The sequence below is a fragment of the Panulirus ornatus genome, chromosome 5 (assembly GCF_036320965.1).
Source record: "Panulirus ornatus isolate Po-2019 chromosome 5, ASM3632096v1, whole genome shotgun sequence".
NCBI lineage: Eukaryota > Metazoa > Arthropoda > Malacostraca > Decapoda > Palinuridae > Panulirus > Panulirus ornatus.
The window spans coordinates 28,161,543-28,187,467 of NC_092228.1; the positions used below are offsets into that span (position 1 = coordinate 28,161,543).

The 25,925-nt window shown below is 41.7% G+C and overlaps 1 protein-coding gene across 2 annotated transcripts in view; it reads left to right on the plus strand.

Annotated features, from left to right (window-relative positions):
- Nucleotides 1-25,925, plus strand: part of LOC139748641 (midasin) — a 355,039-nt gene that overhangs the window by 188,358 nt on the left and 140,756 nt on the right. For both annotated transcript variants that reach the window (XM_071661871.1, XM_071661870.1), the window contains one exon: nt 20,257-20,430. In XM_071661871.1, coding sequence (XP_071517972.1) covers nt 20,257-20,430 — 174 coding nt within the window. The remainder of the gene's footprint in view (nt 1-20,256; nt 20,431-25,925) is intronic.

Here is a 25,925-nt window from a genome sequence, read left to right on the forward strand (position 1 = left end):
CAGGCTATGGAAGTGAGCTGTTTGAGAAGAGCATGTGGTGTGACTAGATGGAATGAAGAAAGAAAAGAAAGGGTGTATGAGAAATGTGGTATGGCAAGGAATGCAGAGGAAATGAATTGTGGAGTGGTATAATGGATGAAACGTAGTACTTTGAGGTGGTTTTGTCATTAGGAAAGACTGCAAGACTGGGAGTTTACAAGGAGAGTGTATAGCAGTACAATTAAAGGGGTTAGTGTAAGTGGAAGACCACCTGTGACATGGGCAAATAGGTTGGAGGAATACTGAAGGAAGAGAAACAGAGGAAGAATGTGTGGAATGGTGTATGCAAGGGAGGCATGTTAGGACAGGGATAAGTGGAGACTCGTACACCATGGCCACCCCTTGACGGGAGTTCCCAAAGGGAATAGGCATCAGAGATATAGATAGGTAGAGAGATAAATAGATAGAGAAACACTGGTAGGGGTGAGAGAATTTAAGCTTTTAGGAGCTATCTTCGGTATGTTTGGTGATACTGAAGGAGAGATAAGGGAGAGAGCAGTGCTGGGTAGATGTTATAAGACCCATAGTAGAATAACGAAGGGGAGAGGAGTATGTATGGAAGTAAAGGAAGGATTAAGGGACTGCATGGTCCTCCTAACCCTGACCTATGCAACCAAAACATGGACATGGAATGAGTCACATAGGTAAAAAGTCCAGGCTGTGGAAATGAGCTGTTTGAGAGGAACATGTGGTATGATTATGTGGAATAAAGAAAGAAATGAGGGGGTGTATGAGAGATGTGGTATGGCAGGGATTGCAACATGAATGAATTGTGCAATGGTAGAGTGGGCGACATGTAATACTTTAAGGTGGTTTGTGCACTTGAAAAGAATGCAGTGGGGAGTTTAGAAGGAGAGTGCTTTATGGTATGATTAAAGGGGTTAGTATGATTAAGGGGGCTGGTGTGAAAGGATGACCACCTTTAAAAAGGAGAAATAGAATTTAGAGTATTGGAGGGAGAGAGACGTTGAAGGAATGCATGGAATGGTTCATGCAAAGGAGGCATGTTAGGATAGAGATAAGTGGACACTGCTGTTTCGTCTTGTTTAGTGTTTATTTCGACAGTACAGAATGTCTTATCCCTTGACTTACATTCCACCCGTGGACAGAGCCTTCTCAGCTTCAGAGTGAGTTTCTGCTCATGAGGGTTAAAACTGATTAAGCTCAAGTCCCTCAAGAAATAGATTGAATGCATGTGACTTTACCTGCTTTGACCATCATAAAGTGTATGAAATTGGCAGATGTTCACTGGCAGGAGCTTAATGACCATTCAGTAACCTGATTTGACAAATGATGTTAATGCAGGTGATGTGGCATGCTCCAACCTGCTATTCATTTGTGTGCCCACCTTGAGTGCTTTAGTTTGCTTGTGCATGGCCAGGCACGTGGTTGCTGTCTTGACCTGAGTTTCTTGCCCATTTCATGTTTGATTAGTATCCTTTTCATTTCTCAGGGTTACCAAAACAATTGTAAGTATTTATATTTATATTTTTTTTTTTTTTTTTTTTTTGCTTTGTCGCTGTCTCCCGCGTTTGCGAGGTAGCGCAAGGAAACAGACGAAAGAAATGGCCCAACCCACCCCCATACACATGTTTATACATACGTCCACACACGCAAAATATACATACCTACACAGCTTTCCATGGTTTACCCCAGACGCTTCACATGCCCCGATTCAATCCACTGACAGCACGTCAACCCCGGTATACCACATCGCTCCAATTCACTCTGTTCCTTGCCCTCCTTTCACCCTCCTGCATGTTCAGGCCCCGATCACACAAAATCTTTTTCACTCCATCTTTCCACCTCCAATTTGGTCTCCCACTTCTCCTCGTTCCCTCCACCTCCAACACATATATCCTCTTGGTCAATCTTTCCTCACTCATTCTCTCCATGTGCCCAAACCATTTCAAAACACCCTCTTCTGCTCTCTCAACCACCCTCTTTTTATTTCCACACATCTCTCTTACCCTTACATTACTTACTCGATCAAACCACCTCACACCACACATTGTCCTCAAACATCTCATTTCCAGCACATCCATCCTCCTGCGCACAACTCTATCCATAGCCCACGCCTCGCAACCATACAACATTGTTGGAACCACTATTCCTTCAAACATACTCATTTTTGCTTTCCGAGATAATGTTCTCGACTTCCACACATTCTTCAAGGCTCCCAGAATTTTTGCCCCCTCCCCCACCCTATGATCCACTTCCGCTTCCATGGTTCCATCCGCTGCCAGATCCACTCCCAGATATCTAAAACACTTCACTTCCTCCAGTTTTTCTCCATTCAAACTCACCTCCCAATTGACTTGACCCTCAACCCTACTGTACCTAATAACCTTGCTCTTATTCACATTTACTCTTAACTTTCTTCTTTCACACACTTTACCAAACTCAGTCACCATATATATTTATATATTTATTTATTTTTTTTTTATACTTTGTCGCTTTCTCCCGCGTTTGCGAGGTAGCGCAAGGAAACAGACGAAAGAAATGGCCCAACCCCCCCATACACATGTATATACATACGTCCACACACGCAAATATACATACCTACACAGCCTTCCATGGTTTACCCCAGACGCTTCACATGCCTTGATTCAATCCACTGACAGCACGTCAACCCCGGTATACCACATCGCTCCAATTCACTCTATTCCTTGCCCTCCTTTCACCCTTCTGCATGTTCAGGCCCCGATCACACAAAATCTTTTTCACTCCATCTTTCCACCTCCAATTTGGTCTCCCTCTTCTCCTTGCTCCCTCCACCTCCGACACATATATCCTCTTGGTCAATCTTTCCTCACTCATCCTCTCCATGTGCCCAAACCACTTCAAAACACCCTCTTCTGCTCTCTCAACCACGCTCTTTTTATTTCCACACATCTCTCTTACCCTTACGTTACTTACTCGATCAAACCACCTCACACCACACATTGTCCTCAAACATCTCATTTCCAGCACATCCATCCTCCTGCGCACAACTCTATCCATAGCCCACGCCTCGCAACCATACAACATTGTTGGAACCACTATTCCTTCAAACATACCCATTTTTGCTTTCCGAGATAATGTTCTCGACTTCCACACATTCTTCAAGGCCCCCAGAATTTTCGCCCCCTCCCCCACCCTATGATCCACTTCCGCTTCCATGGTTCCATCCGCTGCCAGATCCACTCCCAGATATCTAAAACACTTCACTTCCTCCAGTTTTTCTCCATTCAAACTCACCTCCCAATTGACTTGACCCTCAACCCTACTGTACCTAATAACCTTGCTCTTATTCACATTTACTCTTAACTTTCTTCTTCCACACACTTTACCAAACTCAGTCACCAGCTTCTGCAGTTTCTCACATGAATCAGCCACCAGTGCTGTATCATCAGCGAACAACAACTGACTCACTTCCCAAGCTCTCTCATCCACAACAGACTTCATACTTGCCCCTCTTTCCAAAACTCTTGCATTCACCTCCCTAACAACCCCATCCATAAACAAATTAAACAACCATGGAGACATCACACACCCCTGCCGCAAACCTACATTCACTGAGAACCAATCACTTTCCTCTCTTCCTACACGTACACATGCCTTACATCCTCGATAAAAACTTTTCACTGCTTCTGACAACTTTCCTCCCACCCCATATATTCTTAATACCTTCCACAGAGCATCTCTATCAACTCTATCATATGCCTTCTCCAGATCCATAAATGCTACATACAAATCCATTTGCTTTTCTAAGTATTTCTCACATACATTCTTCAAAGCAAACACCTGATCCACACATCCTCTACCACTTCTGAAACCACACTGCTCTTCCCCAATCTGATGCTCTGTACATGCCTTCACCCTCTCAATCAATACCCTCCCATATAATTTACCAGGAATACTCAACAAACTTATACCTCTGTAATTTGAGCATTCACTCTTATCCCCTTTGCCTTTGTACAATGGCACTATGCATGCATTCCGCCAATCCTCAGGCACCTCACCATGAGTCATACATACATTAAATAACCTTACCAACCAGTCAACAATACAGTCACCCCCATTTTTAATAAATTCCACTGCAATACCATCCAAACCTGCTGCCTTGCCGGCTTTCATCTTCCGCAAAGCTTTCACTACCTCTTCTCTGTTTACCAAATCATTTTCCCTAACCCTCTCACTTTGCACACCACCTCGACCAAAACACCCTATATCTGCCACCTCTATCATCAAACACATTCAACAAACCTTCAAAATACTCACTCCATCTCCTTCTCACATCACCACTACTTGTTATCACCTCCCCATTTGCGCCCTTCACTGAAGTTCCCATTTGCTCCCTTGTCTTACGCACTTTATTTACCTCCTTCCAGAACATCTTTTTATTCTCCCTAAAATTTAATGATACTCTCTCACCCCAACTCTCATTTGCCCTTTTTTTCACCTCTTGCACCTTTCTCTTGACCTCCTGTCTCTTTCTTTTATACATCTCCCACTCAATTGCATTTTTTCCCTGCAAAAATCGTCCAAATGCCTCTCTCTTCTCTTTCACTAATACTCTTACTTCTTCATCCCACCACTCACTACCCTTTCTAATCAACCCACCTCCCACTCTTCTCATGCCACAAGCATCTTTTGCGCAATCCATCACTGATTCCCTAAATACATCCCATTCCTCCCCCACTCCCCTTGCTTCCATTGTTCTCACCTTTTTCCATTCAGTACTCAGTCTCTCCTGGTACTTCCTCACACAGGTCTCCTTCTCAAGCTCACTTACTCTCACCACCCTCTTCACCCCAACATTCACTCTTCTTTTCTGAAAACCCATACAAATCTTCACCTTAGCCTCCACAAGATAATGATCAGACATCCCTCCAGTTGCACCTCTCAGCACATTAACATCCAAAAGTCTCTCTTTCGCACGCCTGTCAACACGTAATCCAATAACGCTCTCTGGCCATCTCTCCTACTTACATAAGTATACTTATGTATATCTCGCTTTTTAAACCAGGTATTCCCAATCATCAGTCGTTTTTCAGCACATAAATCTACAAGCTCTTCACCATTTCCATTTACAACAATATTTTGTTCCTGTCTCTTGCATTAGCGAGGTAGTGCAAGGAAACATGAAAGAATGGCCCAACCCACCCTCATACACATGTATATACATTTTTTTTCATACTATTCGCCATTTCCCGCGTTAGCGAGGTAGCATCTAGAACAGAGGACTGGGCCTTTGAGGGAGTACCCTCACCTGGCCCCCTTCTCTGTTCCTTCTTTTGGAAAATTAAAAAAAAACGATTAGAGTGGAGGATTTCCAGCCTTCTGCTCCCTTCCTTTTAGTCGCCTTCTACGACATGCAGGGAGTACGTGGGAAGTATTCTTTCTCCCCTATCCCCAGGGATAATGCATATACATAAATGCGTTTATATATATTAATCAGTCCACGGAAAAATGTAAGTACTTTGTTGTTTTATAATTGCTGGGTTTGAAGGCATCCCCAGTGTTAATTGTCATAGTATGATGGCAGTAATAGTTTGTTTTGATATGACAAATCCATCTCCTTTTTTTACGCTTTGTATGTTTTGTATATAAGTGCATTTCCTTTTTGTTATTATTTGTGGGGCATGGCTGAAAAAAATACAAGGTGAGATGGGATGAGCGTCGATGAAGATCAGAATAAGAAAAGTATTAGGAAGAAAGTGGATATTATCTAGAGAACTAATGGGCGCAACAGTGAGGAGAGCAGATTGGAAAGTAGCAACAGGCAAAAAAAGTGTGAGGAAGAGATGGAGTGAGTATTTTGAAGACCTGCTGAATGTGTTAGATGACAGGAGGATGGAAGAGGAATTCTTTGAATGAAGAGGCTTGTGGCATGAGCGAATCATGGTGAATGGTATGGTATAGAAGAGAGGGAGCCTTGAAAACTTTGCAGTAGATGGAGTGAGGTGAAGATTCTGAAGTGGATGGGATTGTAGTTAAGTTTCTCTAGAAAGGGATGGTTTGGTTATTTAGGGTGTTTAACATTTATATGGCCCAAGAGAAGGTGCCAAAAGTGCATAGTGCCCTTATATGAAGGCAAGGGGAAGAAAAGGAATGTTTGAACTTCAGGGGTATGTCTTGTAAGCATACCTATTGAGGTTTATTGGGAGTTGGTAATTAAAAGGGTGGTAGTATATGCAGAAGGAATGTGGCTTCAGAAGAGTTGTAGGATGTGAGGAAGAGATGCATGCTTTGAAGAACTTTTGTACTTTAAGGATTTGGAAAAAGTATTCATGGGTCACCTTGAAGCTACATTGGAAGAGGTTACCAATGTGTAAGGTGATTTTAGGTAGTAAATGCAGAGGAGTTTTTGCCTGGAGCATAAGTAGGCCTTAGTTGTTAGTTAGCCACCAACCAAGGAGGTATATTACCAGTACTACCTGTATGGGTATGTTTGAAGGAATAGTAGTTCCAACAATAATATATGGTTGCGAAGCATGGGTTGTGTATAGGGTTGTACGGAGGAGGGTAGGGATGTGTTGGAAATTAAATGTTTGAGGACAATGTATGATATGAAGTGGTTTGATTGAGTAAGCAATGAAAGGGTAAGAGAGATGTGTGGTAATAAAAAGAGTGTGGTTGAGAGAGCAGTGGAGGGTGTGTTGAAGTGGTTTGGACATATGGAGAGAATGATTGAGGAAAGATTGACAAAGAGGATATATGTGTCAGAGGTGGAGGGAACAAGAAGCAGGAGACCAAATTAGAGGAGGAAGGTTGGAGTGAAAAAGATTTTGAGGAATTGGGGCCTGTGAACATACAGGAGGAAGAGAGGCATGCAAGGAATAGAGTAAAGTGGAATGATGTGGTATACTGGGATCAACGTACTGTCATTGGACTGAACCAGGGCATGTGAAATGTCTAGTGTAAACCATGGAAAGGTCTGTGGGGCCTGGATGTGGAAAGGGAGCTGTGGTTTTGGTGCATTACACATGGTAGCTAGAGACTGAGTATGAACAAATGTGGCCTTTTTTGTATGTTTTCCTGGCACTCCTTCGCTGCAGCGGGGTGCAGCGATGCTGCTCCTGTGGGACAGGATGGCGTTGGGAATGGATGAAGGCAAGCAAGTATGAATATACACATGTGCATATATGTATATGTGTGTGTATATGCTTATGTATATGTTATTTATTATACTTAGTCGCTGTCTCCCGTGTTAGCGAGCTTGCGCAAGGAAACAGACGAAAGAATGGCCCAACCCACCCACACACACACACGTGTACACATACACGTCCACACACGCACATATGCATACCTATACATCTCGACGTATACATATATATACACACACAGACATATACATATATACACATGTACATAATTCATACTGTCTGCCCTTATTCATTCCTGTTGCCACCCTGCCACACATGAATTGACAACCCCCGCATGTGCGCAACGTAGCGCTAGGAAAAGACAACAAAGGCCACATTTGTTCACATTCAGTCTCAAGCTGTCATGTATAATGCACCGAAACCACAGCTCCCTTTCCACATCCAGGCCCCACAAAAGTTTCCATAGTTTACCCCAGACGCTTCACAGGCCCTAGTTCAATCCATTGACAGCATGTTGACCCTGGTATACCACATCGTTCCAATTCACTCTATTCCTTGCACGCCTTTCACTCTCCTGCATGTTCAGGCACTGATCACTCAAAATCTTTTTCACTCCATCTTTCCACCTCCAATTTGGTCTCCCACTTCTCATTCCCTCCACCTCTGACACATATACCCTCTTTGTCAATCTTTCCTCACTCATTCACTCCATGTGACCTAACCATTTCAAAACAATCTCTTCTGCTCTCTCAACCTCACTCTTTTTATTACCACACATCTCTCTTACCCTTTCATTACTTACTTGATCAAATCACCTCACACCACATATTGTCCTCAAACATCTCATTTCCAACACATCCGCCCTCCTCCGCACAACTCTATCTATAGCCCACGCCTTGCAACCATATAATATTGTTGGAACTACTATTCCTTCAAACATGCCCATTTTTGCTTTCCAAGATAATGTTCTTGACTTTCACACATTTTTCAATGCTCCCAGAACTTTCGCCCCCTCCCCACCCTATGATTCACTTCCTCTTCCATGGTTCCATCCGCTGCCAAATCCACTCCCAGATATCTAAAATACTTCAATTCCTCCAGTTTTTCTCCATTCAAACTTACCTCCCACTTGACTAATCCCTCAACCCTACTGTACCTAATAACCTTGCTCTTATTCACATTTACTCTTAGCTTTCTTCTTTCACACACTTTACCAGACTCAGTCACCAACTTCTGCAGTTTCTCACCTGAATCAGCCACCAGTGCTGTATCATCAGCGAACAACAACTGACTCACTTCCCAAGCTCTCTCATCCACAACAGACTGCATACTTGCTCCCCTTTCCAAAACTCTTGCATTCACCTCCCTAACAACCCCATCCATAAACAAATTAAACTACCTTGGAGACATCTTACACCCCTGCCGCAAACCAACATTCACTGAGAACCAATCATTTTCCTCTCTTCCTACACGTACACGTGCTTTACATCCTTGATAAAAACTTTTCACTGCTTCTAACAACTTGCCTCCCATACCATATATTCTTAGTACCTTCTACAGAGCATCTCTATCAACTCTATCATATGCCTTCTCCAGATCCATAAATGCCACATACCATTTGCTTTTCTAAGTATTTCTCACATACATTCTTCAAAGCAAACACCTGATCCACACATCCTCTACCACTTCTGAAACCACACTGCTCTTCCCCAATGTGATGCTCTGTATATGCCTTCACCCTCTCAATCAATACCCTCCCATATAATATCCCAGGAATACTCAACAAACTTATACCTCTATAATTTGAGCACTCACTTTTATCCCTTTTGCCTTTGTACAATGGCACTATGCAAGCATTCCGCCAGTCCTCAGGCACCTCACCATGAGTCATACATACATTAAATAACCTTACCAACCAGTCAGCAGTACAATCACCCCCTTTTATAATAAATTCCACTGCAATACCATCCAAACCTGCTGCCTTGCCGGCTTTCATCTTCTGCAAAGCTTTTATCACCTCTTCTCTGTTTACTAAATCATTTCCCTAACCTTCTCACTTTGCACACCACCTCAACCAAAACATCCTATATCTGCCACTCTATCATCAAATACAGTAAACAAACCTTCAAAATACTCACTTCATCTCCTCACATCATTACTACTTGTTATCACCTCCCCATTAGCCCACTTCACTGAAGTTCCCATTTGTTCCCTTGTCTTACGCACTTTATTTACCTCCTTCCAAAACATCTTTTTATTCTCTCTAACATTTAATGATACTCTCTCACCCCAACTCTCATTTCCCTTCTTTTCACCTCTTGCACCTTTCTCTTGACCCTCTGCCTCTTTCTTTTATACATCTCCCACTCAATTGCATTTTTCCCCTGCAAAAATCGTCCAAATGCCTCTCTCTTCTCATTCACTAATAATCTTACTTCTTCATCCCACCACTCACTACCCTTTCTAATCTGCCCACCTCCCACACTTCTCATGCCACAAGCATCTTTTGTTCAAGCCATCACTGCTTCACTAAATACATCCCATTCCTCTCTCACTCCCCTTATGTCCTTTGTTCTCACCTTTTTCCATTCTGTACTCAGTCTCTCCTGTTACTTCCTCACACAAGTCTCCTTCCCAAGCTCACTTACTCTCACCACTCTCTTCACCCCAACATTCTCTCTTCTTTTCTGAAGACTTTTACAAATCTTCACCTTCGCCTCCACAAGATAATGATCAGACATCCCTCCAGTTGCACCTCTCAGCACGTTAACATCCAAAAGTCTCTCTTTCGTGCACCTATCAATCAACACATAATCCAATAACGATCTCTGGCCATCTCTCCTACTTACATATGTGTACTTGTGTATATCTCTCTTTTTAAATCAGGTATTGCCAATCACCAGTCCTTTTTCAGCACATAAATCTACAAGCTCTTCACCATTTCCATTTACAACACTGAACACCCCATGTACACCAATTATTCCCTCAACTGCCACATTACTCACCTTTGCATTCAAATCACCCATCGCTATAACAGGTAAGAAAAGAAAATGGTGGCAAAAAAAAGGAGTAGTAGTCTTCAAGTAAGTTTGTGTTGAGCATCACACATTAGCCCTGCCTTTCAGCAAAATTTCATTGTAGGTGCTCATCTCGTGCATCAAAACTACTAACACACTCACTCAGCTGCACCCAAAACACTTGCCCCTCATGATCTTTCTTCTCATGCCCAGGTGCATATGCACCAATAATCACCCATCTCTTTCCATCCACTTTCAGTTGTACCCATATCAATCTAGAGTTTACTTTCTTACACTCTGTCACATACTCCCACCACTCCTGTTTCAGGATTAGTGTTACTCCTTTCATTGCTCTTGTCCTGTCACTAACCCCTGACTTTACCCCCACGACATTCCCAAACCACTCTTCCCCTTTACCCTTGAGCTTCGTTTCACTCAGAGCCAAAACATCCAGGTTTCTTTCCTCAAACATCCTACCTATCTCCTTTTTTCTCATCATGGTTACATTCACACACACATTTAGACACCCAATTTAAGCCTTCGAGGAGGATGAGCACTCCCTGCATGACTCCTTCTGTTTCCCCTTTTAGAAAGTTAAAATACAAGGAGGGGAGAGTTTCTAGCCCCTCGCTTTCGTCCCCATTAGTTGCCTTCTTTGATACGTGAGGAATGCGTGGGAAGTATTCTTTCTCCCCTATCCCCAGGGATATGTTAGGGAGGTAAATGCAAGAGTTTTGGAAAGAGGGGCAAGTATGAATTCTGTTGGGGATGAGAGAGCTTGGGAAGTGAGTCAGTTGTTGTTCGCTGATGATACAGCGCTGGTGGCTGATTCATGTGAGAAACTGCAGAAGCTGGTGACTGAGTTTGGTAAAGTGTGTGAAAGAAGAAAGTTAAGAGTAAATGTGAATAAGAGCAAGGTTATTAGGTACAGTAGGGTTGAGGGTCAAGTCAATTGGGAGGTAAGTTTGAATGGAGAAAAACTGGAGGAAGTAAAGTGTTTTAGATATCTGGGTATGTTTGAAGGAATAGTAGTTCCAACAATAATATATGGTTGCGAAGCATGGGTTGTGTATAGGGTTGTACGGAGGAGGGTAGGGATGTGTTGGAAATTAAATGTTTGAGGACAATGTATGATATGAAGTGGTTTGATTGAGTAAGCAATGAAAGGGTAAGAGAGATGTGTGGTAATAAAAAGAGTGTGGTTGAGAGAGCAGTGGAGGGTGTGTTGAAGTGGTTTGGACATATGGAGAGAATGATTGAGGAAAGATTGACAAAGAGGATATATGTGTCAGAGGTGGAGGGAACAAGAAGCAGGAGACCAAATTAGAGGAGGAAGGTTGGAGTGAAAAAGATTTTGAGGAATTGGGGCCTGTGAACATACAGGAGGAAGAGAGGCATGCAAGGAATAGAGTAAAGTGGAATGATGTGGTATACTGGGATCAACGTACTGTCATTGGACTGAACCAGGGCATGTGAAATGTCTAGTGTAAACCATGGAAAGGTCTGTGGGGCCTGGATGTGGAAAGGGAGCTGTGGTTTTGGTGCATTACACATGGTAGCTAGAGACTGAGTATGAACAAATGTGGCCTTTTTTTGTATGTTTTCCTGGCACTCCTTCGCTGCAGCGGGGTGCAGCGATGCTGCTCCTGTGGGACAGGATGGCGTTGGGAATGGATGAAGGCAAGCAAGTATGAATATACACATGTGCATATATGTATATGTGTGTGTATATGCTTATGTATATGTTATTTATTATACTTAGTCGCTGTCTCCCGTGTTAGCGAGCTTGCGCAAGGAAACAGACGAAAGAATGGCCCAACCCACCCACACACACACACGTGTACACATACACGTCCACACACGCACATATGCATACCTATACATCTCGACGTATACATATATATACACACACAGACATATACATATATACACATGTACATAATTCATACTGTCTGCCCTTATTCATTCCTGTTGCCACCCTGCCACACATGAATTGACAACCCCCGCATGTGCGCAACGTAGCGCTAGGAAAAGACAACAAAGGCCACATTTGTTCACATTCAGTCTCAAGCTGTCATGTATAATGCACCGAAACCACAGCTCCCTTTCCACATCCAGGCCCCACAAAAGTTTCCATAGTTTACCCCAGACGCTTCACAGGCCCTAGTTCAATCCATTGACAGCATGTTGACCCTGGTATACCACATCGTTCCAATTCACTCTATTCCTTGCACGCCTTTCACTCTCCTGCATGTTCAGGCACTGATCACTCAAAATCTTTTTCACTCCATCTTTCCACCTCCAATTTGGTCTCCCACTTCTCATTCCCTCCACCTCTGACACATATACCCTCTTTGTCAATCTTTCCTCACTCATTCACTCCATGTGACCTAACCATTTCAAAACAATCTCTTCTGCTCTCTCAACCTCACTCTTTTTATTACCACACATCTCTCTTACCCTTTCATTACTTACTTGATCAAATCACCTCACACCACATATTGTCCTCAAACATCTCATTTCCAACACATCCGCCCTCCTCCGCACAACTCTATCTATAGCCCACGCCTTGCAACCATATAATATTGTTGGAACTACTATTCCTTCAAACATGCCCATTTTTGCTTTCCAAGATAATGTTCTTGACTTTCACACATTTTTCAATGCTCCCAGAACTTTCGCCCCCTCCCCACCCTATGATTCACTTCCTCTTCCATGGTTCCATCCGCTGCCAAATCCACTCCCAGATATCTAAAATACTTCAATTCCTCCAGTTTTTCTCCATTCAAACTTACCTCCCACTTGACTAATCCCTCAACCCTACTGTACCTAATAACCTTGCTCTTATTCACATTTACTCTTAGCTTTCTTCTTTCACACACTTTACCAGACTCAGTCACCAACTTCTGCAGTTTCTCACCTGAATCAGCCACCAGTGCTGTATCATCAGCGAACAACAACTGACTCACTTCCCAAGCTCTCTCATCCACAACAGACTGCATACTTGCTCCCCTTTCCAAAACTCTTGCATTCACCTCCCTAACAACCCCATCCATAAACAAATTAAACTACCTTGGAGACATCTTACACCCCTGCCGCAAACCAACATTCACTGAGAACCAATCATTTTCCTCTCTTCCTACACGTACACGTGCTTTACATCCTTGATAAAAACTTTTCACTGCTTCTAACAACTTGCCTCCCATACCATATATTCTTAGTACCTTCTACAGAGCATCTCTATCAACTCTATCATATGCCTTCTCCAGATCCATAAATGCCACATACCATTTGCTTTTCTAAGTATTTCTCACATACATTCTTCAAAGCAAACACCTGATCCACACATCCTCTACCACTTCTGAAACCACACTGCTCTTCCCCAATGTGATGCTCTGTATATGCCTTCACCCTCTCAATCAATACCCTCCCATATAATATCCCAGGAATACTCAACAAACTTATACCTCTATAATTTGAGCACTCACTTTTATCCCTTTTGCCTTTGTACAATGGCACTATGCAAGCATTCCGCCAGTCCTCAGGCACCTCACCATGAGTCATACATACATTAAATAACCTTACCAACCAGTCAGCAGTACAATCACCCCCTTTTATAATAAATTCCACTGCAATACCATCCAAACCTGCTGCCTTGCCGGCTTTCATCTTCTGCAAAGCTTTTATCACCTCTTCTCTGTTTACTAAATCATTTCCCTAACCTTCTCACTTTGCACACCACCTCAACCAAAACATCCTATATCTGCCACTCTATCATCAAATACAGTAAACAAACCTTCAAAATACTCACTTCATCTCCTCACATCATTACTACTTGTTATCACCTCCCCATTAGCCCACTTCACTGAAGTTCCCATTTGTTCCCTTGTCTTACGCACTTTATTTACCTCCTTCCAAAACATCTTTTTATTCTCTCTAACATTTAATGATACTCTCTCACCCCAACTCTCATTTCCCTTCTTTTCACCTCTTGCACCTTTCTCTTGACCCTCTGCCTCTTTCTTTTATACATCTCCCACTCAATTGCATTTTTCCCCTGCAAAAATCGTCCAAATGCCTCTCTCTTCTCATTCACTAATAATCTTACTTCTTCATCCCACCACTCACTACCCTTTCTAATCTGCCCACCTCCCACACTTCTCATGCCACAAGCATCTTTTGTTCAAGCCATCACTGCTTCACTAAATACATCCCATTCCTCTCTCACTCCCCTTATGTCCTTTGTTCTCACCTTTTTCCATTCTGTACTCAGTCTCTCCTGTTACTTCCTCACACAAGTCTCCTTCCCAAGCTCACTTACTCTCACCACTCTCTTCACCCCAACATTCTCTCTTCTTTTCTGAAGACTTTTACAAATCTTCACCTTCGCCTCCACAAGATAATGATCAGACATCCCTCCAGTTGCACCTCTCAGCACGTTAACATCCAAAAGTCTCTCTTTCGTGCACCTATCAATCAACACATAATCCAATAACGATCTCTGGCCATCTCTCCTACTTACATATGTGTACTTGTGTATATCTCTCTTTTTAAATCAGGTATTGCCAATCACCAGTCCTTTTTCAGCACATAAATCTACAAGCTCTTCACCATTTCCATTTACAACACTGAACACCCCATGTACACCAATTATTCCCTCAACTGCCACATTACTCACCTTTGCATTCAAATCACCCATCGCTATAACAGGTAAGAAAAGAAAATGGTGGCAAAAAAAAGGAGTAGTAGTCTTCAAGTAAGTTTGTGTTGAGCATCACACATTAGCCCTGCCTTTCAGCAAAATTTCATTGTAGGTGCTCATCTCGTGCATCAAAACTACTAACACACTCACTCAGCTGCACCCAAAACACTTGCCCCTCATGATCTTTCTTCTCATGCCCAGGTGCATATGCACCAATAATCACCCATCTCTTTCCATCCACTTTCAGTTGTACCCATATCAATCTAGAGTTTACTTTCTTACACTCTGTCACATACTCCCACCACTCCTGTTTCAGGATTAGTGTTACTCCTTTCATTGCTCTTGTCCTGTCACTAACCCCTGACTTTACCCCCACGACATTCCCAAACCACTCTTCCCCTTTACCCTTGAGCTTCGTTTCACTCAGAGCCAAAACATCCAGGTTTCTTTCCTCAAACATCCTACCTATCTCCTTTTTTCTCATCATGGTTACATTCACACACACATTTAGACACCCAATTTAAGCCTTCGAGGAGGATGAGCACTCCCTGCATGACTCCTTCTGTTTCCCCTTTTAGAAAGTTAAAATACAAGGAGGGGAGAGTTTCTAGCCCCTCGCTTTCGTCCCCATTAGTTGCCTTCTTTGATACGTGAGGAATGCGTGGGAAGTATTCTTTCTCCCCTATCCCCAGGGATATGTTAGGGAGGTAAATGCAAGAGTTTTGGAAAGAGGGGCAAGTATGAATTCTGTTGGGGATGAGAGAGCTTGGGAAGTGAGTCAGTTGTTGTTCGCTGATGATACAGCGCTGGTGGCTGATTCATGTGAGAAACTGCAGAAGCTGGTGACTGAGTTTGGTAAAGTGTGTGAAAGAAGAAAGTTAAGAGTAAATGTGAATAAGAGCAAGGTTATTAGGTACAGTAGGGTTGAGGGTCAAGTCAATTGGGAGGTAAGTTTGAATGGAGCAAAACTGGAGGAAGTAAAGTGTTTTAGATATCTGGGAGTGGATCTGGCAGCGGATGGAACCATGGAAGCGGAAGTGGATCACAGGGTGGGGGAGGGGGCGAAAATCCTGGGAGCCTTGAAGAATGTGTGGAAGTTGAGAACATTATCTCGGAAAGCAAAAATGGGTATGTTTGAAGGAATAGTGGTTCCAACAATGTTGTATGGTTGCGAGGCGTGGGCTATGGATAGCGTTGTGTGCAGGAGGATGGATGTGCTGGAAATGAGATGTTTGAGGACAATGTGTGGTGTGAGGTGGTTTGATCGAGTAAGTAATGTAAGGGTAAGAGAGATGTGTGGAAATAAAAAGAGCGTGGTTGAGAGAGCAGAAGAGGGTGTTTTCAAATGGTTTGGGCACATGGAGAGAATGAGTGAGGAAAGATTGACCAAGAGGATATATGTGTCAGAGGTGGAGGGAACGAGGAAAAGAGGGAGACCAAATTGGAGGTGGAAAGATGCAGTGAAAAAGATTTTGTGTGATCGGGGCCTGAACATGCAGGAGGGTGAAAGGAAGGCAAGGAATAGAATGAATTTGATCGATGTGGTATACCGGGGTTGACGTACTGTCAGTGGATTGAATCAGGGCATGTGAAGCGTCTGGGGTAAACCATGGAAAGCTGTGTAGGTATGTATATTTGCATGTGTGGACATATGTATATACATGTGTATGGGGGTGGGTTGGGCCTGAACATGCAGGAGGGTGAAAGGAGGGCAAGGAATAGAATGAATTTGATCGATGTGGTATACCGGGGTTGACGTACTGTCAGTGGATTGAATCAGGGCATGTGAAGCGTCTGGGGTAAACCATGGAAAGCTGTGTAGGTATATATATTTGCATGTGTGGACGTATGTATATACATGTGTATGGGGGTGGGTTGGGCCATTTCTTTTGTCTGTTTCCTTGCGCTACCTCGCAAACGCGGGAGACAGTGACAAAGCAAAAGAAAAAAAAAATATATATATATATATATGTACATGTGTTGATATGTATATGTATGTATGTGTGCGTGTATGGGCATTTATGCATATATTTTATGTGTGTATATGAGTGGATGGGCCATTCTTTTTCCGTTTCCTTGCACTATCTCGCTGATGTGGGAAATGGCAATCAAGTATAGTAAATAGTTAATATAAGTAGGTTGGAACATTAGATAGATACATTAGATAAAAGTGATTGGTAGGAACATTAGGTAGGAGCCTCTGAAAACACTGTGCTAGAGTTGCCCTCTGCTAGCTGCCTGTTAAGGCTGAAACACTAAAGGCTAAGAATTGTCACTGGAGTTCACCTGTTATGGAGACTCTTTTACTGTGGCCACCCCCTTGTGAGAGTTCCCACAGGTAACGGGCATCAGAAATATAAATAGAGAGACAGGGGATGTGTGCAAGGAGGAAAGAAGGAAAATGAATGGTTCTAAGTGAAAGTGGATCTGCATCAAGGATGTGAGAAATCAGCATGGCTGTTTAATCTGTTCATAGATGGGATGGTGAAGGGTGTAAATGTGAAGATGTTGTAGTGAAGGGTGGGTCTGCTGTATCATAATGGTAGGGTGATGGGGAGGTGAAGCAGTTGCATTTTTAAGATGACATGCTTCTGATGGTGGACTTTAGAGAAGAATGCCAGAAACTAGTGTTAGAGTTGAGGAGAGTGTGTGAAAGGAAAAAATGCAATTTTATGTGAACCAAAGGGAGGTGAGGCAGGATGGTGTGTGTTAATTTAAATTGGGAGGAAGTGGAATACTTTAGACACCTGGAAATGGATGTGGCAGGGGGCTGAAATAAGTCATAGGATGGTCTAAGTGGCCACAGTCCTTGGTTGGTGCATATAGCAGCATGTGGAAGAAGATACTGTCTTTTAGCACAAATATGGCACCTTTAAAGTTATAGTAGTCCCAACAGTGTTGTATGAATGTGAGCCTTGATCCCTGAGTGTGAAAGAAAGAGGGTGGAAAGTTTGGAAATGAAATTCTTGAGAATTATATGTGGTTTGAGGTACAGTTATTATATATGGAATGACAGTGTAAGGGAGAGGTGTGGTATTAAGCACAGTTGGATTGAGAAGGATGACCAGGGTGTGCTGAATGGTTTGGACACATTAAGAGACAGAGCAAAGAAATGTGGACTAAGAGGATCTACATGTCAAAATTGTAGGGGGGAATGGGGAGCACCTACTGATGAGCACCTACAATGAAATTTTGCTGAAAGGCAGGGCTAATGTGTGATGCTCACCACAAACTTACTTGATGACTGTTACTCTTTTTTTTTTTTGCCACCATTTTCTTTTCTGACTTGTCAGTCCTAGGTTTACCTGGGATGGTCTTCAACCATATATCAAGTTTTCTTTTAATCCCTAAACTACAGGCATGTTTGAAAATTCCATGAAGAGGTGCTCATAAAAACAATTCTTTTGAAATGGTAGATTAGTGTTTGAGACTGATAAAAGGCACACTGAAGATTATATTATTACCTTTGTGTTGGCTTGGTCCAGTGCTAAGTGAGCAGGTGAAAGGGGTGTCGGTCACACCTTTGTCAACTCCTGATAAGAGGAAGATTAGGTGATGACATTTCTTTCTCTCTATTAAGCTTGTTTTACCACCATTGGTGGCAAATGAGGATTTGAGGCATTCATGAAGTAAATTGAATTGGAGCATTGCCGTTATCTATTTGTAATTACTTGTTTTTTACTGTACAGGGAAGGAGTTTTACACTTACGAGGTTTCATCTCTTGGATATTCTTTACCATAGAACTTCCTAGATTTCTGTGTGCTGTCTGCATCTACCATTTTTGTTGTCAATTTATTCCATTCATTCACTGCATCTTTTATAGCAAATGTCTTGCTTAATTTGATGTTATGTCCTCTGGTTGTTCTATCCCTATGATGTACAGGGGATGATATGGTGACAATGTGCTGAACCAGGGATTGACTGTGATTGGAGAGCTCATGTTTTGATACATTATATATGACACCCAGAGGTGAATGTGAGTGAATTAAGTAGTTCTTTTTCTGTTCAGGTACTACCTTGTTGTAGTAGGAAATGGCGATAATTAAGAGAGAACTGATTTAGAATTATTACAGTTTTCACATAAACATTCAGTGTGAGGGAAATTGATGGAGTGTGGTGAGGGTACTTGAAAAATTTTTCCTTTTTTATACTGAATACTCCCCTGTTATTTCTCACAGTGGCACAAAGTTGGTGCCGAATATCATAGATGTATTTAGAAATATAATGTTTTGCATAACAGAGAAGTATAAAGACAACAAGCAGCTGATGTGTGTGGGGAGGATACTGAAGGTGTTTTTTTCTTTGGACATATTTTATCTCTTTACCTATCATGTTACCAAAGTCCTCCCATTCATTAGGATTACATATAAAGAAAGTTATTTAATTGTATTAGAGTTGCCCTCTGCCAGTGACCTGTTAAGGGTGAGGCACTTAAGGCTATGAAGTGGCACTGGAGTTTGCTAGTTATGGAAACTCTATTGCCCTGGCCACCCCTTTGAGGGAGTTCCAGTTGGGAACAGGCATCAGAAATATAGATAGATAGATAGATATTCAATTTCATCCAGAAACACAAGGTCAAGTGGGGACATTTCCCATGCAGGTGTGCCTCCTCCTAACCTCATCCTGCTAGACTCTCTCTCTTATTCACCCATTTCTTCACATTTCTCATGGTAATCTTTTTGGCTTTTGTCACAGACTGGTTCATAGCATAAATGTTCCTCCTAATAACTTAGGTCATCCAGCAATCTACATATCTTCAAGGCTCAAGAGATTCTCAGCACCTTATGATTATAGTGCCAGGTATTTGGACCATCATCTTTGAACATTAAGAGTACTTTGAAAAAAGAAAAGTAAACAAAAGGAAAAGCATGACAGTATAGAATACCAATGGACATTGATCAAGAACTGTATTCATTGCACAGTGCATGGAACATAGATGATGAGTAAGAGGAGGAGAGTTATGTTAAAGGGTTACTTAGTAGTACCTCTGTGTATGTTTGGGGTAAGCAAAATACCATGCAAGAAGAGTATTGCAGCATTAAGATGTCCAGCTGGCTTCTCTGCTATATTCAGTCAGTTTTAAGGTGAAGTGAATTTTCTTTGGTATTGTAAAATGCTCCTAAAGCAGAGGCATGTTTCCAACCCACTATTATTATTTTCTATGAGAATTAAAAAGTTTCCCATTATTATTACTCATAGATTTTATCTCCTCTCTTCAGGAACCATCTGCAACCACAATTTTGTATTATATATATTGTTTTATAATTTCTTTCTTGAAGTGTGGACTACCTATATATGATCAGGTTTATGTGTTGTTTTGAATTCCACCTTCATACTTTTTTATCTGCATATTTTACATTTTCATATTTCTTGCATATCAGTTGATAACATCTTTTATATTTATAGGGCAAGCAGTCATTCATCACTCTGCGTGACCTCTTCCGATGGGCAGAGAGGTACCGACTGGCCCCTAAACAAGTGACCAAATTTTACGACTGGAATCAGCACCTTGCAGATGAGGGCTACCTTGTTTTAGCTGGTCGAGCCAGGGTGGAAGAAGAAGCAGATGCCATTATGCAGGTACTGTATTTAGTTCATTTACAAATTTACGTTTACTTGAACTAGAAGTACACTGATATTGATTGCATCCCCATATTGGAGGCATGTTCCCTTCATTGTTAGATTGGTCATGGGAAAACCCTTTGAAACATACATGTAAGTCTCTCCTATTTAAGTAGTTATTTCAGTTAACTTTCGAAGCCTCTGTATCCAGACCTTGATCTATATGCCTTTTTGGTCTTGTTACATTCTTTCTTGTGTTCAGTATATTCTTATTTCTGTTGTAAAAACTTTCATGTGTTTTAGTACATCCTCATCGTCAGTGTCATGTAGCTAGTTCAGGAATAGCAACCCACTTAAGCATCCTTTCATGTTCAATTATGTTTATTATTTTATCTTGAGGCAATCTTACTTTTTCCTTGTCAGTCTCCGTAGCACAGTCAGTCTGTAGTCATCTCTCTATGTATCAGTATTTCTAAGTTTTTCCACGTATAACAGTCCTTACTTTGATAACATTTATACTAATAGAAAATACAGTATATGGAACATTTATGACATGACAGATTTTTATTATGTTAACTGAGACGGCACAGGTAACTGAAGCTCTAATTAAGGCCATCTCTTTAACTCTTTATGTATATATTTTTTTCTTTTTTCATGCATGGTAGCCATTCCCTGCATGAGCGAGGTAGCATCAAGAGCAGATGACAGAGCCTAAGAGGGAAAATTCCTGACTTTGCTCATAGCTCTGTTCCTTTTGGAAAGTGATACAGGAAGGAAGGATTTCCAGCCACCCGCTCTCTCCCATCTTTGTTGCATTCTATGATAAACAGGGAACACATGGGCAGTATTCCCTCTCCCCTTTCCCCAGGGAAATATACATATGTATATATTCCTGGGTGCAGTTTTGGTGCATGAGAACGGGTATTAATGATGAGTAATTTGAATGCTAAGGCGAGTTATGTGGCAGTTGAGGGTATTTTGGAGTGCATGGGGTATTCAGTGTTCTGAATGGAAATGGTGAAGAACTTGTGGATTTCTGTGTGGAAAAATGACTGGTGATTGGTGATTGGGAGTACCTGGTTTAAAAAGAGAAATATACACAAGTATACATATATGTTCAAACTACAGTAGGCATAAGTTTGAGTATTCCTGGGAAATTATATTGAGAGGGTGAAGGCATGTACAGAGCATCACATTGGGGAAGAGCATTGTGGTTTCAGAAGTGGTAGAGGATGTGTGGATCAGGTGTTTGCTTTGAAGAATGTATATGAGAAATACTTAGAAAAACAGATGGAGTTGTATGTAGCATTTATGGATGTGGAGAAGGCATATGTCAGGGTTGATGGAGGAGCTTTATGGAAGGTCTTAATAGTATATGGTGTGGGAGGTAAGTTGCTAGAAGCAGTGAAAAGTTTTTACCTGGGATGTAAGGCATGTGTATGAGTAGGAAGAGAAGAGAGTGATTGGTTCCCAGTGAATGTCGGTTTGCGGCAGGGGTGTGTGATGTCCCCATGGTTGTTTGAATTGTTTGTGGATGGGGTTGTTATGGAGGTAAATGCAAGAGTTTTCGAAAGAGAGGTGAGTATGCAGAGCTTTTTGTCTGTTTTCCTGGCACTATCTCACTGAAGATGGAAAGAGGGATGTGCAATTGTGTTACCACCAAGAGTATGGGACTGTGTTACAGAACATGGATAGAGTAAATGAAGAAGAGTGTGGATGAAAGAAAAGATTGTAATTGTGAAGTATGCCTTTGAATATGATGACTTTGCAAGATAAGAATGAAATGAAACATTTCTGAAGAAATTTGAATTACTGTATAAATGGTTTTGTGATGGAAAGAAAAGTCACTGTAATGGGTGATAAGAATACAAAGATGGAAAGTGTCGAAATTTATGAGATAGTTGGTAAATGGGAAGTGCCTAGAGGAAATGAGAATGGAAATTAATTAATGGATGTCTGTGCTTAGAGAGGTTTATTCTTTGCAAACTTTTTTTTTCAACCCAAGATTATCCACAGGTATGTATGGATGAGAAAGAATGGAAGAGGAGAGCAAAAAGGTTTGATTAACTATGTGGCAGTGGATGAAAGGATGAGAAAAGCTGAGCTAGATACTAGAGTTGTGACAGGATTCTTTGGAGAGACTAACCATTTTGCAGTTCTTGCAGGGTTGAAGACTGGGAAGAAGTAGGGGTATGATGTAAGGAAGAATGGAGAGTTAGAAGTGTTGGGAAGTGAGATGAATCAGATAGAAGGCAAGGAGGAGTATGATGGGAGGGTGACTAAAATTTTAGATGGAAGTGCAGTAAATATAGAGATGCATTCCTTTGTGGCTGAGGTGTTTAAAATGTTTAGAGGAAGACTGCTAAAGGTTGTAGAATCAGTTGTTGGATACAAGGCCATGAGATATAGGAATAAAAAGGGAAATGCTTGGTGGATGGATGAGTTTCGAAACGCTGTGGAAGAAAAGAAAAAGGCATATGTAGATTCCTCAAAAGGAATGTACCAGTGGAAGCTCAGCAAAGGAGGAGGGAATGATATAAGATGTGTAGGTGAATTCTCATGAAGCTGAGAGAGTAAAGCAATGAAAGACTAAATGAAGATTTTTGAAGAAAGTCGATTGAAAGCATTAGGGAAAACAGGAAAGTGAAGTAGAAGGAGGTGAAAAAGGAAAGAAGTGGATGTAAGAGTGGAAACGTTAATGTGAGAAGTAAGGAAGGAAAGTTGCTGAATCAAAAAGAGGAAGTGAAATGAAGATGGAAAGAGTATGTTGAAGAACTGATGAATGTGGGAGAAGGGGAGGCAGCAGTTAAGTGCATGGTTATGGAAGATGGAAGGAAGAGGATATAATTGCAAGGGCATGTAGCAAGAAGGGAGGTAAAAGGAGTGATGTTAAGGTTGAAGGTAGAAAAGACACCTAGAGTGGATAGGAATACACCTAAAATGCTGAAGTATGAAGGAGGAATTGTGATTGAATGGATGTATGTAATATGTAATTTAGCATGGAAACAGAAGGTTGTGCCTAAGGCTTGAATGAAATATTGTTCCTTTTTCAAAGGAAAAGGTGCTAAGGATGTTTCTAGCAATGATAGCACAATAATTCTGATAAGTATAGCAGGAAAAGTGTATGCTTTCCAAGGATATTGATTGATGAAGTGATGGAAATGACTAAATGCAGAATAAATGAGAAGCAAGGGGGCTTTAGGAAAGGTATGGGATGTGTGGCTCAGATTTTTGTAGTGAAAATGACTGTGGAAAAGTAATTAGTGAAAGGTAAGAAGTTGTATGCAGTTTTTATGGTTCTGGAGAAACCGTATGACAAAGTTTAGTGGAATGCTTTATGGAGAAGGGGGAAGAAGCTGATTCATCAGCAATCGCAGAGATAGATCAGCATGAGAGGCAGCTAGATATAAGGCAGCAAAGTGAGGAAGGGAAGCCAAGGGGGGGAGTTTAGAGATAGGACCCCCATGCCACTCCCTGTCAGAAGCTTTGGATATATCAAGGGCAACTACACTGGATTCCCCAAAATCTGTCAGAGATGATGACCAGACATTAGTAAGATTGGAAAGAATATCACCAGTGGGTCTGGACTTATGGAAGCCATACTGGTGATTAGAGAAAAGATGGTAAGATTCAAAGTGTCTGCGGATATGGGAATTGAGGAGGGATTCAGAGACTCTGGAAATGGTAGGTGTCAAAGCATCATGATGATAGAGGGGGTGAGAATGGTTTCCCTTCATAGGGACGGAATGTACCAATGCATGCTTCCAAGAATGAGGGAAAGTTCTGGGTTTTAGACCGAAATAGAACAGATGAGCATGCACAGGTGCAAGTTCAGAGGCACACTATCAGTACACAGGGATTTATGTCATGAGGACCATAGGCCTTGCTTGTGTCCAGATAGAGAAGTCCTTTTTGGACAGTTCAGAAAGAGATAATGGGAAAGGAGCATCAGAGTATGGATATTAGGTAGTGATTTTGTAAAGAAACAGGAACCAGAGTTGCATTGTTTAGAGGGAAGACTGGTATATTACCATCAGAACAGAAAAATGAAAGAAAGGAAAAGGGGAGTGACTGTTGTTAGTGATGCGTTCAGCGAATGACAGGAAAGACCCATCAGTAGATGACAGGAAGTTATTGTACTTCCTTTGAACAAAGGAACCCTTTGTTTTTTCGGTAACATACTTACAATGATTATGGGCAGTAGATAAATGCTGAATGGAAGTCATAGGAGTTTTTTTATCCTGATATTCCTGATCCCTTCCCTGAATGGCCTTAGAACAGGAATGGTTGAACTATCGATTGGAAGAAGAGGTTGTCTTTGTGGAAGAGGGGATAAATGCATCAATTTCTGCAACAATAACCCCTGCCATACATTTGGCAGAGAAAGAATTACCACATGAGACAAATATTTTCACGTGGAAAGTCAGAAAAGATTTTTTGTAAGTTGTTCACGTCAGCTTTGTTGAGATGCCAGTATTTACATTTAGAAGGAACTGCTGGAGGGGGAAGCACCAGAGGAATCAATTGGGGGAAAGATAGTGTATTTACAACTCGAGGGATTAGAGGTAAAAGACAGAGTATTGGTAGAGTGGTCACAGCAGTCAGGAATATGGGTTGGGTAGGAGATAATTTGCTCTAGATCATTGAGAATGGAGAACCTGAGGCCTTCAATCCCCCCATCATCCATACAAGAGAAATTTCAACCATTCCCTATGGTGAACATTGAAATCCCTTAGATAGAGGATCTTAACTTGAGTGAGAGGATGCCACAATCTCATGGCAGGAGTTTCAGTCATCAAAGAAAGATAAAAAATTTGTAGAATTAGGCAAGCAGTTGGCAAAACAAAGGAAATTTGAGATAGTTTGGAGGCAGACCTTGAGCCAGATAACATCAGAGTTTGGGGACTTAGGATCCTCAAGGTGTGCAACAGGTATGTTGGTATTAGAATATGTGCAGACACCACCTCTGAACTGGAATTGTGAGTTGAGATTATAGTTGGATATGAAAAAGGAGCTTGTGAGAAATATTGTTAGACAATTGGGCTTCAGAGAGAAGATATTATAAGAGGTACTAGACAGATGATGATCATCAGAAGAGAAGTTACTAGTGAATAGTTTAGTGAATAGAAAAAGAGACAAGTCTCTCAGAGAGGGAGAGGTCATGGGAGGGGCTGTTACAACTACTGTCTGAGCTCTCCCTCTTATTGGCAGTAGAGTGACTGTCGGTGACTAGGGGCCATATGTTTGTTGGACTCTATCATGGTTGCACTTAGAAATGATTGTGCAGACAGGAGATGGTAGAGGAACTTATGTGAAGAAAACAAGTGAGGTATGTTGACAACGGTGCTTTTGATGAGAGGATGGCAGGATTAGCTTGGTAGTCCTGTTTTGATGAGACAGAAAGTGAGAACAGCAGACCTAACATGGAGACGAGATAGTTCTGGGCTGTATGAAATAGCTTTTCAGGTTAACCAATTTAGTTATTCATTGTTGAATTATCTACATGAGTTTCA